Here is a 16,937-nt window from a genome sequence, read left to right as displayed (position 1 = left end):
CCAGGCTCTCCGCCCGCCGCCCGCGCCCGGCCCCGGCGCCCCGGCCCGCCGCCCGCGCTTCATGGCTGCGCACGAGTGGGACTGGTTCCAACGCGAGGAGCTCATCGGGCAGATCAGCGACATCCGCGTCCAGAACCTGCAAGGTAAGGCGCCCCAGCGCCCCCCAGCCCCCTCCGGGGGGGACGCCCGGTCGGGTGGCCCCGGGAGCCCCGGCGCCGCTCCCGCCCGGGACAGCGCCGCCCCGCGCCGCCCCCTGGCCCCGCCTGACCCCGCTCAGGTCGCCCGCTGGGGGGGGAGGGGGCTGAGACGGCCGCCCCCACCACCACCCCGAGCCCCCAGCGGGGCCTCCCGGCCAGATTCGCGGTCGCCCAGGGGGTGGGGCGGCACACGTGCGTGTGTGTGTGTTGGGGGGGGTCCCGCTTTCTTTGGGGGGGACGTCACGACTCCCCTGCAGCCACTGCTGCGAGTTTGGCCAAGTTTGAACGTGTGGGCTCTTAGGGGCAGTGGCCCAGGTCAGGGAGGGAGGAGAAAGTGCGACTGCGTGTGTGTGTGTGTGTGTGTGTGTGCGCGCGCGCGCGTGTGAGCTTGCACACCTCCCAAGTATCTCTGAGGCTAGGGGATTGGAGCGCGGGGCGGCGCATGAGGGGGTGGGCTGGGGAGCAGCGCCCAGGGGCGCGGATCCGGGGGCTGGGCGGCTCAGCCACTGGCCACAGGGAGCGGCCCCTCCTGTGGCCCCCGGCTCCACTGGGGAGGGGGCGACAGGCCCCGCCCCCTGGACGCCGGACGCTGGGACCGGCGCCTACCTTGACACAAGGTGAAAGAGAAACTCGGGAGGCCCGCGCGTCCGACCAGGGCTAGGGGTGGCTCCCGCCACACACGAAGTGTATTAACCTTTCAAGAGTTTATTCATTGTGGAAACTTGGAAAGCACAACCATGTTTAAAGGGAAAAAGTCACCCACAACCACCGTCAAGCCCACCCACCCAAAGAAAGCTGCTTTTCCTGGAGGTGTATTTCTCGTCTCTCTCTTTGCGTACGTGGGCTTTGCAGAACTAGACAGAGTTCCACTTCCGGCCTCTCTTCAGGCACAGAGACCTGGCTGGGTTGGGCTGGGGAAGTTTCTTTAGTTTCCTGGGCAGGCTTGGGTTTCTAGAGATTCCAAGGTGGGGGGCGCTGCAGAGAGAGCTGGGAGCCCTGGACGGAGAGATGATGGGGTGGTGGGTGCCCTCCTACTGGGTACCTGCCTTTACTGCTGGAGGGTAGGGAGTCCCAGCGTGGAGGGTGCAGGGGGGGGGGGGGGGGGGGGGGGGGGATGGCCAGGCAGTCAAGTTTAAACATTATACCTGAGAGACTGTTTCCTGGCAGTCCATGTGGACCTGCTCCACCCCTAGGCTATGCAAGGACAGTGCAAGCAAAGGTGACCTCACATGGGGTGGGGAGCCTGGTGCAGTGGGCACTGGAAACTGAGTTTGCGCTGGGCTCCCCAGATTTCTTCTGGCTGTGATTTGTATAAGAGGAGGAGGATCAGGCTGGAGATGTTGCAAATGATCCCTTTTGATAATAAGCCTCGTATCTGGATCCTGTTGCCCCAGAACTGGCATCCTATTTGGGGGTGGGAATTAGCATCTCTTGCTGAGATGGCATGTGGTTTGGGCTGTCATGGTGTGTGTGTGTGTGTGCGCGCACGTGTGTGTGTGTGTGTGTATGTGTGTTAGGCAATCAGTGGGTATTTAATAAACACTTGCTAACCAATCCTTACTGCAGCAACTGCCTGCATTCCTCAGAGCCCAGCTCCCAGTGTAAAGGGGATCGACTTTTGTGAAAGGGATGCTCAGCAATATGAGCAGTTACACCCGGAACTCTGAGAGAAGGCTTCACTACATGGGGACCATTTGAGATGGGTCCTGAAGGTTGGGTAGGAGTTCACTGAATGGGCTCTCCCCTCAGCTCCCAGTGAACTGTCCTCACTTTTAGGCAATGCCAGTTGAGCATCAATGGGCTTTGCCATTTAAAAGATAAACTTTTAAATTTGTGTCGATATATTATGTACATATCACATGTATGGTTATATATGTGTAGAAAATGTGCATTAATCTTTGGTGCCAGCCCAACAAATTTTTACCTATGGATAACCCAGGTAACCACCATCCAGATCAAGATGTAGATGATTTCCAGTGCCCTGGATGGATGCCTCGTCTCCCTTCCCAGGCAGTGACTCCCTCCCCTGATACACACACAAACACACACACACACACACACACACACACACGGCAACTACTATTCTGAGTTTTATCACTATAGTTTTACCTCTAGAACGTCCTATAAAATGAAAGAGTACAATACATACTCTTTTGAACTGACTTGCTTTTTCCGCATGATGTTGGTGCAATTCATCCATGTCCTTGCCTATATTTTTTAAGAGGTTTTGTAGACTGCTTTATTAAAGTATAATTTACATATCATAAAGTCCACCTGATTTAAGTTTACAATGCAATAATTTTTAGCAAGTCGACAGAATTGGGCAAACCTCCCAACCATCCAGTTTTGGAACATTTTCACCACTTGAAAAAGCTCCCTGGTAGTTGGCGTATATGCATCTCTCAGCCCTGGGCCCAGGCAACATGCAGTTCCTTGTTCCTGTGAAGACAGTTCTGTTCGGTGGATGCACCCCTCTTTGTGGGGCTGCTCATCGGCGAGGGACATTTGGGTTGTTTGCAGTTCGGGGCTATTGTGCGGCTGTTTGTCCTTGCGGTGGTGGGAAGGCATTTGCACTGTGGAGGTTCCTGTCGTGGCTTTGTGGCTGTTGGGGCAGGAATCCATCTTCTGTCCATTTCTCCTTTGGCTTCCCTGTCTTTGGACTGGATGCTTCACGGAGATTTTCTCTCCTCATCTCCGTGGTCCTCAGAAAGTCCCAACCGAAGGGTCAAGTCTAGAAGGCGCTGCTCGCCGTGCTTTGAGTGTCGCTGGGCCTGGACATGGGTGGATGACCAGCTCTTCAGGCCATAGGCAGGGGATGGGGGACCTTGCTCCTCCAAACTCCGCGTGGGTGGTAGTCAAGGAAGCAGGAAGAGTCCAGGCAGAAGGGTTGTTTTTTGAATAAAGCTGTGTGCTTGCTTAGAGCACAGGTAGTCAGCAGTTGTCGTGGTGATGGGAGGCTGCATACGGCGGGATTTCATGAATCTGTAATCCTAGGGACCAAGGAGGACGCCCAGCCTCCCATCTGCAGGTGGTGGTTGCTGTTCCGGTCAGGCAGTCCTGTTCTGTTCACAAAGCTTTGACTCTTGTGGTCCTGGGACCAGGCGCTTGCCCCAAAATGTCAGTCTGGAGGACACTGCATTTCAGGGAAGAATAGCTCAGTGACATGCCCGTGTGTTTACATCTTTCTCCATATCTGTATTTCTTAGTTGACTTGGAGGTATGGTGGCCTCTGCTCATTTGCTCCTTGAAGCCTTTATCTATGGCCCTGAACTGTGGGGTTCTGGAGTCCAAGCAGATACGATTGTGATGTCACCCGATCATCCCCCGCGGACCCCTGGAACGAAGACTTACTTCCTGGCCTGTCTTTGGAGACCAGGGTGAGCCAGGCAGAAAGCATGGTTTCTCCCAGGAGGCCTGTCCCTCAGCTTGCTGTAGCTGCCACAGGGGCAGATGAAGTCCTCATTGACTCTGATGGCTCATAAAGCATTTGTTAATGAAGGGCAAGCTGGTAGAGAGCACGGGTGTCCCTCTGGGCCAAGGCTGCCAGTGCCACCCTCACGGGGTCCCTTTCAGGGAAATGGAGGTGGCCCAAGCAGTCGACCAGAGAGGAGAGAGCAGAGTTGCAGGATGTTGGCAGCCTCCACCTGGTGGCCCCACTTCCCTGGAGCTTTGTGGGGTAGCCCTGAGGTCAGAGGTGGTCAGTAAACTGTCTGTGCCTTAGTTATTGGCCTGGCTGCGGGTGGCAGGGGCTCCCGGTGCCTTTCCCATGACAAGTCTACTTTGGCTGTCCCCTGTCCCTCTTTGACTTGGCCTCAGGGTCCAGCTGAGTGCTCCAGCGGGTCTGACTGTTGGTCAAAGGGGAGGGTGGGTGTTGGGAGTCTGGTAGGAAGCCTCCACCATCCTCAGAATTCCCCATACTTTTCTGTTCTGTATAACAAATGTGTGCAGACAACAAGAAATGCAGTTGGTCCTTGTTCCTGCCTTTAAAGCAGCATGAAGCTAGACTGGGGCTCAAATGTCCTCCTTCCGGCCGTCTCCTACTGCTCCGGCGCCCTGTTCCGCCTGATGCGGTGAACCTTGACCTGTGAAGCTTGGCCAAGACCCAGTCCCCAGAGCTCAAGGTGGATCCGGGCAGGCAGGAGACCATCCCCACTGCTGCTCTGGGTGGGGGGGGGGGGGGCGCCCACCGCTGCCAGCTGGCCCTGCTGGCTGGTCCTCCCTGAGCTGTGTCCTCACCCCTGCTTCAGTGTCTCCCTCCGTCAGAACGCGTTGGGAAGCCATACTGCCCAGGGTTGACACACACGAATTGCAATTTGGGGCCCTTGGACTTGACTGCTAGACAGCGGTGGTGCCGGGCACGGTGCTAACTGCCTCCTTAAGGTTTCCCACAGGCCTTTGAGGTGGGGTGCTTGTTTCGGAAGTGGAGAAGTCAAATGACCTGCCCACGGTCATGGGCTTCTGAGTGGAGCTGGGATGTGAACCCAGGTCCCACTGAGCCCATGCGTCCTGTCGCACTAGCTCCTCGGATCGAGTGTGATGGGCGTCCCCGGGAGGAGCGGAGCTGGGCAGGCCTCTCAGAGGAGGGGCCGTTGGAGTCAGGCCTTGAGGGCTGAGCAGAATGTGACTGCGTGAAATCCCCATTTCACAGCATCAGAAGCAGGACCGTGGTGAGGAGAACCTGAAGGCAGGCTCCGGGCGGGACGGTGCCTGTGTGGTTAAAAAGATTAGCCCTTGCCGTGTTCTCCACCTCCTCCTCTGATTCCCCTGGCTCAGCTCCAGGAGCAGTCCTCCCTGTGCTTGCCTGGACTCTGTGGTCACCTCTTTATGGCTCTGGGCCTTGGGTCACTTCTTCCCATCTATCTACCACTCAGCCACGCCTCACGAGTCCCTGCTAATCTCTTCGGTGGGTCTCCACGACCAACCTGTGGGCTGAGGGCGGCCCCTGGGTCCCTCATGGTCCACGGACCTCACGATGTGAAAAATGCTGGGCCGCACTGGCTTATGGGATCAAGTCCAAGCCCCTTAGCCTGGCACGCGAGATCCTCTGTGGTCTGGTTTGAGATGCCAGCCAGCCTCCCCTCGCTCCCAGCCCCCAGCACCCTCCCCTCCTGGCTCGTGTCCCCATACCTGGAGACCTCCTGTGCATACAGCAGAGGGCTCAGGGATGTCACTGTGGTCAAAGTTACCCAGCACCGAGGAGGAATCATTCCCCCAGCTCCTGGAGGGCACAGCAGATGTGCTGGAGGTTTCTGTATGAAAACAAAGAAAATCAAATGCAGAGGTTTCCTGGCCTATAGAAACTTGCTGCCCGTAAGGCCCCAGCCCAGGTCTGTCTGTGTGCCTGGTTCTAAAGGGTAAATCCTCCCGTAAAACATTTTTTCCAGGCTCCCTGCCGGAGTCAGTACACAGGCTTTGAGTTAACTCTGGATTTTGCCCCCCAGCGACTACCCTGCAGTCCAGGCTCCATCCCTAACTTGGTGGATTCTTCTCCAGGGGCTTTCTGGGTGGAGCAGCTTGAGAAGCCATAGCCAGGACCCGGAGGCTGACGCCCTGGGTCTGAGTCCTGGCTCTGTCGCTCCCTTGCTGTGCGATCCTGGGAAATCTCTTGCCCTGGCTGTGCCTCAGTTTTCTCACTGCAAAACAAGAGGGCTGGACTGTCGGGTTCCAATGGGCCCCCTGGAAGGTGGCGTGAGGAGTGGCATGGCCTGGACAGAGCGTGCCCACATAAAGGCACCTGAGTTCCAGTCCCTGGCACGCTTGGGCGGCCAGCATGCGACAGCTGGTCACACTCCTGGACTATTTTCACTGTTAAGTGCTAGACACTCAGCCCCACTGAGGAGCCCCCATAGGAAAGGTTGCAGTTGGTAAGTTTGTTATAGAAGTACACCGCAGTAAATGGTGTGCATTCTTGGTCTGTTCTGGGCTGATCAGTTATGGCTTGTATGAAAAGCCCAGGGAAGGTCTGGGATGCCTGCTCTGAACCAGCTGGGCAGAGTTGGAGGTGGCCCGGTGGGTATGGTGACCCGCCCACAGTCAGGGCAAACGAGGGGATCCTGCCTTCACCCATGTTACATTTGTGCTGAGGAACAAGAGCGGTCAGGGGCCAAGTAGAATGGAGGTCAGTACCGAGGGGGGGCCCCCCGGTCAGTTGGCCGCAGACCTAGGACGAGGTGTCGCCAAAGGGTTACTTATTAGTGGCCCCAGCTCCTGGTTGGCCTTGACTCCAGCCCAGCAGCCTCACGGGAGAGGCAGAACTTCTGACTCGATTGAGCGCTCCGGGGAAGCGGCCAAAGAGGCCCAGATTGCATTAACTGCCCTCCCTGACCTGTGGAACACTCTGGCATTTAATTTTTGACTGGAACAGCTGAGGCCCAGGGCACAGTCCTCCCGCTCGACCAGCCGGAGGTCTCGCCTGCCCTGCTTCAGAGGGGAAGTGAGAAAAATAAAGTAATTGTCTTTTTAGTGATTGAACCATTAAAAGTGAACTCCCTGTTCCCATAGAAACCTTTTCTGATTTCTCCCACCCCCTCCCTGCGTGTCTTTTTTTTTTTTTCTTCCGGTGGTAGATTGTGTCAGTCACAGAAGGAATTAGAGGCAACATCAAAAATCACAAGTGTGGCTTTAAAGAATCCTCGGTGGGCTTTTTTTACCTCACCGGCCTGTGTCCTTTTCTTTCAATAATTGTTTTTATCAGGGCGGGGAGTGGCAGACTCTGGTTTGCAGGCTGAATCTCTCCCACTGCCTGTTTTTGTGAATAAAGTTTTATTGGAACACAGCTGTGCTTGTAATTTGCATATTGTCCAGGCCTACTTCTGCACTCCAAGGGCAATTGAGTAGTTGTGTCAAAGAAGTACCCACGAAACTGGGAATATTTACTGTTTGGTTATTTACTCTTTGGGGCGTGGGAATTCAGAGGGCTTTCTGTGGGATGGCAGCGGCCTTAAACCCAGACTCGGCACTTGACCGGTAGGAGATGCTCCTGATGACCTCAGCGGAAGATGCTTGTTCCATGTGTAATAGGCCCAGCCTTGTTTCTGGAAGGTCGATGCGCGCCGAGGTGGGTTCTGGCCCTGCCTTACAAAAACCACTTGCCCTCCGGGAGCCTGGCCATTCAGCCAAATAGCAGTTGTTGAGTCCTCCTGAAATCCTGGGAGCTGGTGTGGAGTGGTGAAGGGGCCACTGCAGGAGTCCCCAGGGCATAGAGGACTTGCATAGCATGAGGCTAAGATGAAACATGTTAGGACTGAGGGTGCTCAGAGTGGGTGCTGCAGGAGTATGGGGGTGAGGGAAGGTCCCATCCAACCTTAAGGGTGGGGACATCCTGGGGGGATGGGGAAAAGATCTGTAATTGCAAATCTCCATCTGTAGTGTGAAACCAGGGAGTAGGGGAGTGTATGGTGGTGGGCGGGTGGGGGCTCTTGGGGAGGATTGCGGCCAGGGTTGGGGTGCAGGGCATACAGGGAGGTGGGTTCCAGAAGTAGCCTGTGCACCTGACAATTTCCTTTTCATCTTGCCCTCCTGGAGCACTGTGATCCACTGCTTCCGGGAGATTATAGCCCCAAGCCCCCCAGGACGAGGACAAGGATGAGGACGAGCCAGGGAGGATCTGGGGAATTTGCAGAAGCCCTAGAGTCACTTGTCCGGTCTTGCAGAACTAGAGGTCTCATTGGAAGGACCTTTAGGGCTCTGATGATGTCATGCCCCACTCCTGCCTCCCTCTCCTAGGGGCTCTCCATGCAGGCAGGAACCTTTGCGGTATTTATATCCCTCTCCTCTTTTAAACTATTTTCAATCCTCTAGGGTATGACATACTTAAAAAGCAGGGTTCTGAGGCCTTCTAGCTGGGAACTGGGACGGGGCGGGGGGGAGGGCACGGCGATGACCTGCCCGTTTGGCAGTGCAGTAGCTTGGCCCGCCCAGGGCATCCTCCACTCACCCTCCCTCCCCTCCCGCATCAGTCCCGGTCCCGAAGTGGCTCTCCCCTCTTGCCTTTCTGTTCTTGCCTGCTTTTGCCAGGACCACTGTTTTCCTGCCTCCAGCACCTCTGACCCCATTTCATCCCTGCAACCCCGGAGATCTTTCTCTGTCTTGGTAGAAGACACCTCTTTGCCCTCAGGAAGAAGCTGTGCTGTGTGCTCTCACTCCCTCACTTCTCCTGTCCTTCCTGGAATGAACCAGACCCAGCTGCACCCACCCCTTGACCCTGTACCTCTGTGTGCATGACTCCTGCAGAGAATGACCACGACCCAGCCTAGAGCAGCCTCCCTGAACCCTGCCTGCACCTGCCCAGGGGAAAAATCACAGCCGCCTCTTCTGGACTCCCAGGGGCCCCCACGAGTAAGTCCCTGAGAAGAGTGCATGTATCTTTGTCCCGTGAGCCCCTCCTATGGACTGGGTCTTCAGAACCATCCGCTGAATTGTTGGAGGCTGAGCCCTGGACCCTCAAAGATGGCCATGTCCTGATCTCTAGAACCTGTAGTTGGTTATGTTACTTTGCGCAGTCAAGGGACTTTGCAGATGTGATTACATGAAAGATGTTGAGATGGGAGATTATTCTGGATTATCCAGCTGGGTCCAGTCAATTCCAAGCATCCTTAGGGAAGGAGGAGGCTTAGAGAGAGAGGAGAGGTGACAGGGGAAGCCGAGGTCATAGTGATGCCGTTGCTGGAAGGGGCCGTGAGCTGAAGAGTGCAAGTGGCTTCTGGAAGCTGGGGAAGAGAAGGAGATGGCTTCTCCCCTGAGCATCTCCAGAAGGAGCACAGTCCTGCTGATAACTTCGATTTTAGCCCATCAAACCCATCTCGGGCTTCTGACCCCCAGAAATGAAAGATAATTAATTTGTGGTGTTTTCAGCCACGAAGTATGTGGTAACTTGTCACAACAACAATAGGAAACGAACACACAAATGAATTACAAGTGGGTATCAAGCCTGGTAGACATCCAGGTGGTGGCATGGAACCCGAGCTGGGAGTGCAGAGACCGGGACTCTGGCCACAGGGCTGCCACCACTTGGCTCTGGAACCTGGAGAGGCTACCTGGCAGAGGGAAGGAGAGCAGGGTTTGAGGGGACAGGAGAGGGGGCTGGCCTGGGCCTGCAGGGACTCCCCCCAGGAGTCCACAGGCAGTGGTGTGATCTGAGATACACACTGTGGACTGTGAGTGACCCCAGGGATGACATCATGGAGCCTGATCTCTGCTCTGGGGCCTGGGCGGTGTGGATGGCTGTGGCATGAAGAGGGTGACATCACAGTGGCCTCTAGGTACCAACCCTGTTGGGTGGACCCTGGGATTCAACACCTTCTGGCAACTGTAACACCTCCCTTCTAATCCTCGTGTTCTTTTAGGATCAAGATACACAAACCCTGGAAATGCTGTTAACCGAGAGCAGGTCCAGTCCCAGGTGTTTGAAACGGTCTTCTATTTCATGTGAAATATTAGTCTGTTTAGAAACCAAGAGAACAGGGGCGCCTGGGTGGCTCAGTCAGTTAAGCGTCTGCCTTCGGCTCAGGTCATGATCCCAGGGTCCTGGGATTGAGCCCCGCATTGGGCTCCCTGCTCGGCGGGAAGCCTGCTTCTCCCTCTCACACTCCCCCTGCTTGTGTTCCCTCTCTCGCTGTGTCTCTCTCTGTCAAATAAATAAATAAAATCTTTAAAAAAAAAAAAAAGAAAGAAACCAAGAGAACATTCTTAGGGTATTGGCTTATGGGCAGTTCTCAACTTCTGGTAGCATTAAAAGTCCAAGGCTAGACATACAAGTTATGAGGAAGTTAAATTCCCAGAGAATGGAAGAAAAATCCTAATCAAGCCTCATGATTGGAGCATGGTCGAATGCCTCCATATTGTATTCTACCATTTTACCCATTTTCCCCTTCCTTCTTAGTTGAAGGGCACCCTCCAACTTAAATTGCTCTGGTTCCATCATCTTTGTGGTATTAAGTATGAAACCAATAGTAATCACTGATAATGACACTTTTTTTTCTGATTCTACTATTTTTATAAAACAAGGATGAAATGCAATCAGATGTTCCGGTAATTTCTGAAATGTGGTACCGTAAAGAAGGCAGTGTAGCTAAAGGGCTCCCCTGTGCTGTGGTTCAGCCCCTTCATTGTCAGGCTGACTTCGAGAAGACCTGACTTGAGTAACAGAAAATAATTTGGCATGTCGTTGTTGTAAAGTGTGTAATATAGAGTACAGGTTGTGTAAAATCAACTAAGTCAAGGATTGTCTTAATTGGTTATAGGGCATTGATGTTGTGATTATGGGGAATATGGGGGGAAGTGGCCACTTGCTGGACACTATACATGTCTTCCAAACAGCCCCCATAGTGGGCATTATTATCTGTCCCCCAAGCACTAAGGCTGAGCAAGAATGCCAAGCGACTGAGCTAACAAGTGGTAGAAACCAGGAATCAGAAGTAAGTCTGAGAGGATGGAATGAGTTGGGGGGACAGGGTATGAAGAAGGGGTGCTGGTGAGACTTGAGTTTGGGGTGGGGGAGAGACTTGGTGAACACTGGCTCCAGGCCCAGTTGGCTATGGAGGGTGCAGTTCGCTTGGAACCCAGGAAGAGAGCTGGACCAGGCTGAAGGATGTTGGGCAAGAAGTCAGCCAGCCTTGGGTATTGAGCCTTATCCGAGGGGACTCAGTGACTCAGCTGTTTATGGTCACGTACCTACCAGGTTCTTCACACTGTGACGAAATCAAGTCTAAATTCCTAACTGATGATTCCTGACTAGTGATTCCCAGGGGCAGAGCTGAGAAGAATAGGGACAGGTCCCATTTTAAGAGGTTGACAAAATGAAATCCCTGTAACCTTGAATTATGGCAGAACTGACTGGAGGCAGCCATGGGAAACCATCCTGTCATCCCCATCATGGGTTGTGATAAGGGCAGTGTCAGATTATAAAGCATGGTTACCTTCACAGTATCATTTAATTCTACTGTAACCCCTGAGATTAGTGTTATATCCCCTCTACAGATGCAGACACTGAGGCCCAGAGGAGGTCAGCATAGCTAGAAAGCTCATGCCTGGGCTTTCATGTCATACTGTGGCATCTGAGACGTTCCCCTGGCCCTCCAGACCCACCAGCGCTTGCTGAGAGCCAGTCTAAACAAGGGATTCACTTTCCTTTCATGTACACAAGGGACTGTGTGGAACTCTCCCTTGGAGAGCTGGTCTGGCCTTTGAGCTTGACTCTGTCCTAAAACAAAACAAAAAGTGATACTTTCCAAATCAAAGCTGAGGGCCTTGGGCCCCAGTGGCAGGGTGTTGGCAGACCTGGACAATGGCCTGTCAAGTTCCCAGAATTGCTGTGGGCAAGTGCCACGAAATGGCATGTGATGGCTTACCTGTGGAGGGAATGTGGGGGAGAAGGCGCCATGTTGCCACAGGACTGATGATGGGCGAGCAGAGGAGGAGGCCAGGAATCAGTCAAGAGTTGCCCTTGATAGATTGTGTTTGCCAGGGTTGGGCACTGCTCTACTGGGATTTGTTATTAGTGAGCCCTGGTGAACCAGAAGGCTCATTGAGTTGGGCACTGGGGTCCATCCTGGCCACCACTGTGTCCCAGGGCTTAGCTTTCTGTTCCAGGCTCAGCATGTGCTCAGTGTATATCTTGGATATATGAATGTAGACTCGAAAGTGTAGATTCCAGGATCTGGCAGAGCTGGGTTTTTAGTTTTAGTCTCTTTTCTATTGACTAGCTGTAGCTATCTGAGCCTTACAACATCTTTTTGGTGAAAAATCCCACCTTCTCTTGGTTGTTAGAACATTCGGTGGCATCACATGTCTTTAACATGTTTCCCTGTACCTTGCCTTTTCTAAATCATACATAACTATAGTTTTCTAAGGTTTGTATGAAAAACAGTGGTTTCCCCCTTGTTGCCCCCTTTCCCAGAAGCAATCGCTTGCAAATTTTTTTAGCTGATGATTTTGGTATTTTCCTCATCTCTGAATAACATGCATGTATTCCTTTGTCTTGATGTTTTTGTTCAAGGCTCTGACTTCCGACCCTAGAAAGTAAGGCTATAGATCTCCTCTTTACCTCTTCTAACCTCAGATCTTTCCCTTCCTCCCAACTGCCTGATATGTTTTCATTATACTTTTGGAAGATTAGTAATTGGGGTTAACATCATTATGACTAGGCCAGCACTGTTCAGAGCTGAGTCATGTAGTAACTTATGATCACTCTTCCTTTCCTGTTCTACTTTTTGTTTCCTTGGAGTAGAACTGTCCATTGTTATTGGCACATGTGCTTATTAATTCATCCCCAAACTCTATTCGTGTTCTGGATATCCCCTCAACTTGTTTGGTTGCATCAGATAAATTCTCTGTTTCCTCTTCTTGAGCACATCAGGGTCCTTTGATCTACTCCAGTCTGGACTCATTACCCTCCATACTTGGGGCCTGGCTGTCACTCGGGCCCTCTGTCACAGTCACGTGTGCCCCCCCCTCACCTCTCTCCTGGGTTCAATCTCCCATTCCTGTCTCTTGAAGTCTCTTTAGTCTCTTGAATACAGGGGCACATCCTTCCTGAGAAAGTGTGCCTGAGTGGCCAATTTTCTGAGAACTTGCCCAATGGAAAATGAATTTATTCTCTTCTGACTTTTGATTGCTAGTTTAGCTGGGTATCAAATTCAAGGTTGGAAATCATTTTCCTTTGGAAATGGAGCCTTGCTCCATTGTCTTCTAGCTCCCAGGGTGGCAGTTGAGAAGTGTGAAGCCATTCTCGATCCTTTGTGTGACCTGTTTTGATCTCTCTGGAAGCTTATAGGATCCTCTTTTTGTCCCCAGTGCCCTGAGACTTCAGGGTGGCTTGCCTGGGTGCTGGTCTCTCCATGCTGATCATTTAGGGAGGCATTTCCCTCTGGAACTGTGTCCTTCTGTTCTGGGAAATTTTCTTGTGTTTTTTTTTTTAAATCATGATTTCTGCTAATGGTTTTCTCTAATCTTCTAGAACTCCTTTTATTTGGATATTGGTCCTTTTGGACTAATCCTCTAATTTTCTATTTTCCATCCCCATTGCTTTTTGCTCTACTTTCTGGGAGATTTCATCAATTTTATATTCTGTATTTTAATCTGCCACATTCTTAATTTACGGGAGCTCTTTCTTATTCTTTAGAGAAGTCCTATTTCAGGCCTGTGGTACCTTCTCCTACACACTGGGAATATTAATGATGGACAGTGACAGCTGAGGTGGTGCTTTGAAAGGCAACAGCAAGAGCACAGAGGCAGATGGCCTGGTTCGAATCCCAGCTCTGCCACTCACTTGCTTTGTGAGCTTGGGCAAGTTACTCAACCTTGTTATTCCTCAAACACCTTGTCTGTAAAATGAAAGTGATAATATTGAGACCTGCCTCAAGACTTGTGATGATGGCATGAGCTGCTGGAGGCAAAGGGCACAGAGCCATTGGATGTGCCATGTGGTCTATGTTATATCTGCCGTTTTCTTTGTTTACGTGGGTTGGTTTGGTCTGGAGCTTTCGCATTAGAGGCTTCTTTGTTTAGCTGGCTCATAGTCCTTGATTGTTTTCTCATATTTAAGAGCTGGGGACTGAAAGGTGTTCTATGAGCTCGGAGCACAGGGGGCGGGGCTTCTTGAGGGGAGTCTCTCTGATGGGCACCCTGCTGGGTTGTGTCACGGGGAACCCCTATGTCAGTATCCTGAGGTCTTTCCTCCTGGCTGGTCAGATTAAGAGAGTCTTACAGTCTTCTGTCCGGAGGGCCAGGGTGCTGGGGGTGAGGGGTGGGGGGTCTGGGAGCTGGAGGAAGGGAGAGGCATTAGGGGTGAGGAGTTCCTCTGCATCCAGTGTGTAGAAATCACTTACTGTGCCGTTTTTCAGCTCAATTCACACTCAGACCTTCTGTTTTATCTTCTTTATAAAACAGACTCCCAGTCTTGTGCCTGATGAAGGGTGGGACCGTCACCTGCGAGGAGACATGGGGGAAGGGATAAAGGGACTCATCATCATCTTATTGCCTTTCCCCGCCCCAGCCTCATGTCCAGAGATACCTGTCACCACTAATTCCCGAGAACCTTTGAGACTTCTGGGTTGTAAATTGGGCTGTTTTTTCCCTTCCTCGCCGCCACATTAAGGTGTGGATTTCTCGAGATGCTAATCAGTTACCACAGGTCTGTCTTCTCTCCACCCTTTGGGATTTTGCTGCTGTTTTTCCTCCTTCTGTTCTCTCCGTCCTTGTGGATTTATATTCTAAATACATAGCGCATGTCACAAGCAAGGCCCCTTTACTCTAGGTTTTAGTAGGATTCCGAGATGGACTAAAATCAGAAGCCCGTGCTGAGTAAAAAGCCGACTTCTGTTCTGCAGGAAGTCACTCCCTCGCCTCTCCAAGTGTCTCAGAGTAGCTGGGGAGGAAGCCAGCGCGTGCCGCGTCCACCCCAGCCTTGAAGGTTTGAAGTGTGAGTATACTTGCCTGGCTGTGTTCCCTTCCATTTTGACTGTTTTCCAGAGACTGCTGCTGAATACTGGTTACCAGCAGAGATCAGGGAAATTGCAGAGGGGTTTGGTCACCCTTGGTGGCTATTTTCCCAGCCGCACACTTGGTTACCTGGAGTTTCGAGGCCTGGGGATCAGGGATCCAGGTAGGGGTGCAGCTCTAGGAACAGAGGGACCTCCTCTAACAAACTTGCCCCTGACGTCCTCCCAGGTCTCAAATCCCCAGCCAGCAGGCTAAAGGCTCCTCTCGGCTGGGCGGGTGGGGTTTTCACTGCCCCCCCCCCCCCCCCAGTGCTAATCATCATACACATGCTGTGGGGCGTAATGCAGAGCTGTAGCCTGTGCCATCCACGGGGTGCACTGGCCCCTCAGGAGAGAAAAACCAACCAGGGAAGGAACGGGTTGTTTGGTTTTTACATTGTTTGATGTTGGAGCCCTGCCTGCTTTTATAAAACATCCCAAGCCCAAAGCCACAGGCTACCTAGGGGAGAATTGGCTGGTGCCAAGCTTTGAAAGTTAAGCTATTCTTCTTGGCAAGATTAAAGATTATCCTGCCTGAGCCTCCATGAGACACTGGCAGGACGACTGTACTTGATCTTCTAGATTTTTGAGTGGGTTGTATTACCCAGGAGGTGGAACACCATGGAAGCACCTTGGAGATAACCAGGAAAGGCAGAATCAACACATGACCCTCCAGGCCCCCTGATGCTTTTTTATCCTACAGCCCTGATGGAGGAAACAGAGTTGGTGAATAAGAACAAAACCAGAGAAAGGAGAGCCTGCCTGATCTCCAGTGGAAAGAAGTGTTTGAGGCCAGGTGTGAACTTGAATTTTAGCTCCTTCGCTTTGTGCCTGTGGAACTTTAGCCAAGTTATGGGTCCCTGTGGAATTTTGATCTTTTCTATCTGTAATGTGACTTTAATAATAGGAATGCCCTCCCAGGGTTGTTTGGAGGACTCAGTGAAGTCATGAATGCCCAGTGCCCAACGCTCATCAGGACATTTTAAGTAAATGTTTCTTTCTTTAAAAGAGCAATTTCTTTTTTGGTATGGTGATGGAGATTTTGATAGGGGTCCACCTGAACCGTGTGAATGAATCGATTGCTTAGTCCATATTTCAAGGTCAGATTGGTGTCTATACTTGGGATGATACTGTGAAGACCACAGGGCACTAGCTGACTCTAAGTCAGTGGTCTGGTTGGAGGCCTGGCATCCTTTGGGGATGGGAGAGCTGATTGGGGTTGAGCCATCCAGCAAGATGCAGAGAGTAGCACCTTGTGTTGGGAAGGGATTTAGGATGGGTAGGTGGAGATGAGCCGGGATGACCCTCTAGGTGAGTGAGGAAGTTGGTGTGAGCCAAGGTGCAGAGGCAGGAATGTGCCCGAGTGTTCAGAAGGTGAGTGGTCCAGCCTGGGTGAGAAAGGGGACCAGAGTGGAGCAGTGTTTGTGGGTGCTCATTAATAATCAAGTGACCTTTTTGACTCATTTCCTCCCCCCACCACCATTTCACCCTGGGGACATGACCTAGGCTGGCTTGTGGCCAGCATTCCTCGGTGAGTGAGTAGTAGGGGGGACGCTATTGGTTTTTGGAGCAAGATGGTCTTCCTTGGATGGGATGTTCCAAATGTTGCAGGTGGTTTAGCATCCTCGAGTGAGCCTGCAAAATGCTAATCAGGCGACAATCAAAATCTCCCTCCACATTTCTCCCCGGGAGTGGTAACCACCCATTTGAGACTAATAGGGTACCGTGGATGCAAATGAAGGGGGAAACTGTACTTCTCCAGAGCTGTCTCCACTTGTGTACACACAAGAGTCATAGCTACATGTGCCCCTCACTCAAAAGACTCTTTGATATGAAGCTCCAGCTCTGGGGCTCTTGGAAAATCAGTAGTTGATGTAATAGTCATTCTGTGAATTGTGTCCATTATAACCAAGTACTCTCCAGCTGTCGGAAGAATCCAGCAGAGTGATGCAATAATGCATGACCCTTTTGGATTATTCCATGGAAAATTACTTACTGCATCAGGTGCAGAAGCTGCAATTTTTATTTCTGTTTTCTAAAATGTTGGCCTGTTTTCTCTCCGTGTCAGACCAAGTGGAGCCCTTCTGGTTCCTGAGTTAACTTCATGCAAGGACAACGTCCAGCAGGTAGTTACGGAGTATCTGCTTGGTGTCGGGCGGCCTCCCAGGCGCCAGGGAGATCCAGGCCTGCCTCTGTCCGGTGGCAGGTAGTCAGTCCCCAGGGTCCCATTGGGATATAACGATGACCGTGATGGGGAACTATT

At 52.2% G+C, this 16,937-nt stretch overlaps 1 protein-coding gene across 2 annotated transcripts in view; it reads left to right on the top strand.

Annotated features, from left to right (window-relative positions):
- Positions 1-15: 15 nt before the first annotated feature.
- CLMN (calmin) overlaps positions 16-16,937 on the top strand; it is a 117,941-nt gene continuing 101,019 nt past the window's right edge. For both annotated transcript variants that reach the window (XM_032405870.1, XM_032405868.1), the window contains exon 1: positions 16-143. In XM_032405870.1, coding sequence (XP_032261761.1) covers positions 62-143 — 82 coding nt within the window. In that variant the 5' untranslated portion in view covers positions 16-61. The remainder of the gene's footprint in view (positions 144-16,937) is intronic.

Source organism: Phoca vitulina, unplaced genomic scaffold (genome assembly GCF_004348235.1).
Source record: "Phoca vitulina isolate PV1807 unplaced genomic scaffold, GSC_HSeal_1.0 scaffold7, whole genome shotgun sequence".
NCBI lineage: Eukaryota > Metazoa > Chordata > Mammalia > Carnivora > Phocidae > Phoca > Phoca vitulina.
This window is presented reverse-complemented; position numbering and strand designations above follow the sequence as displayed.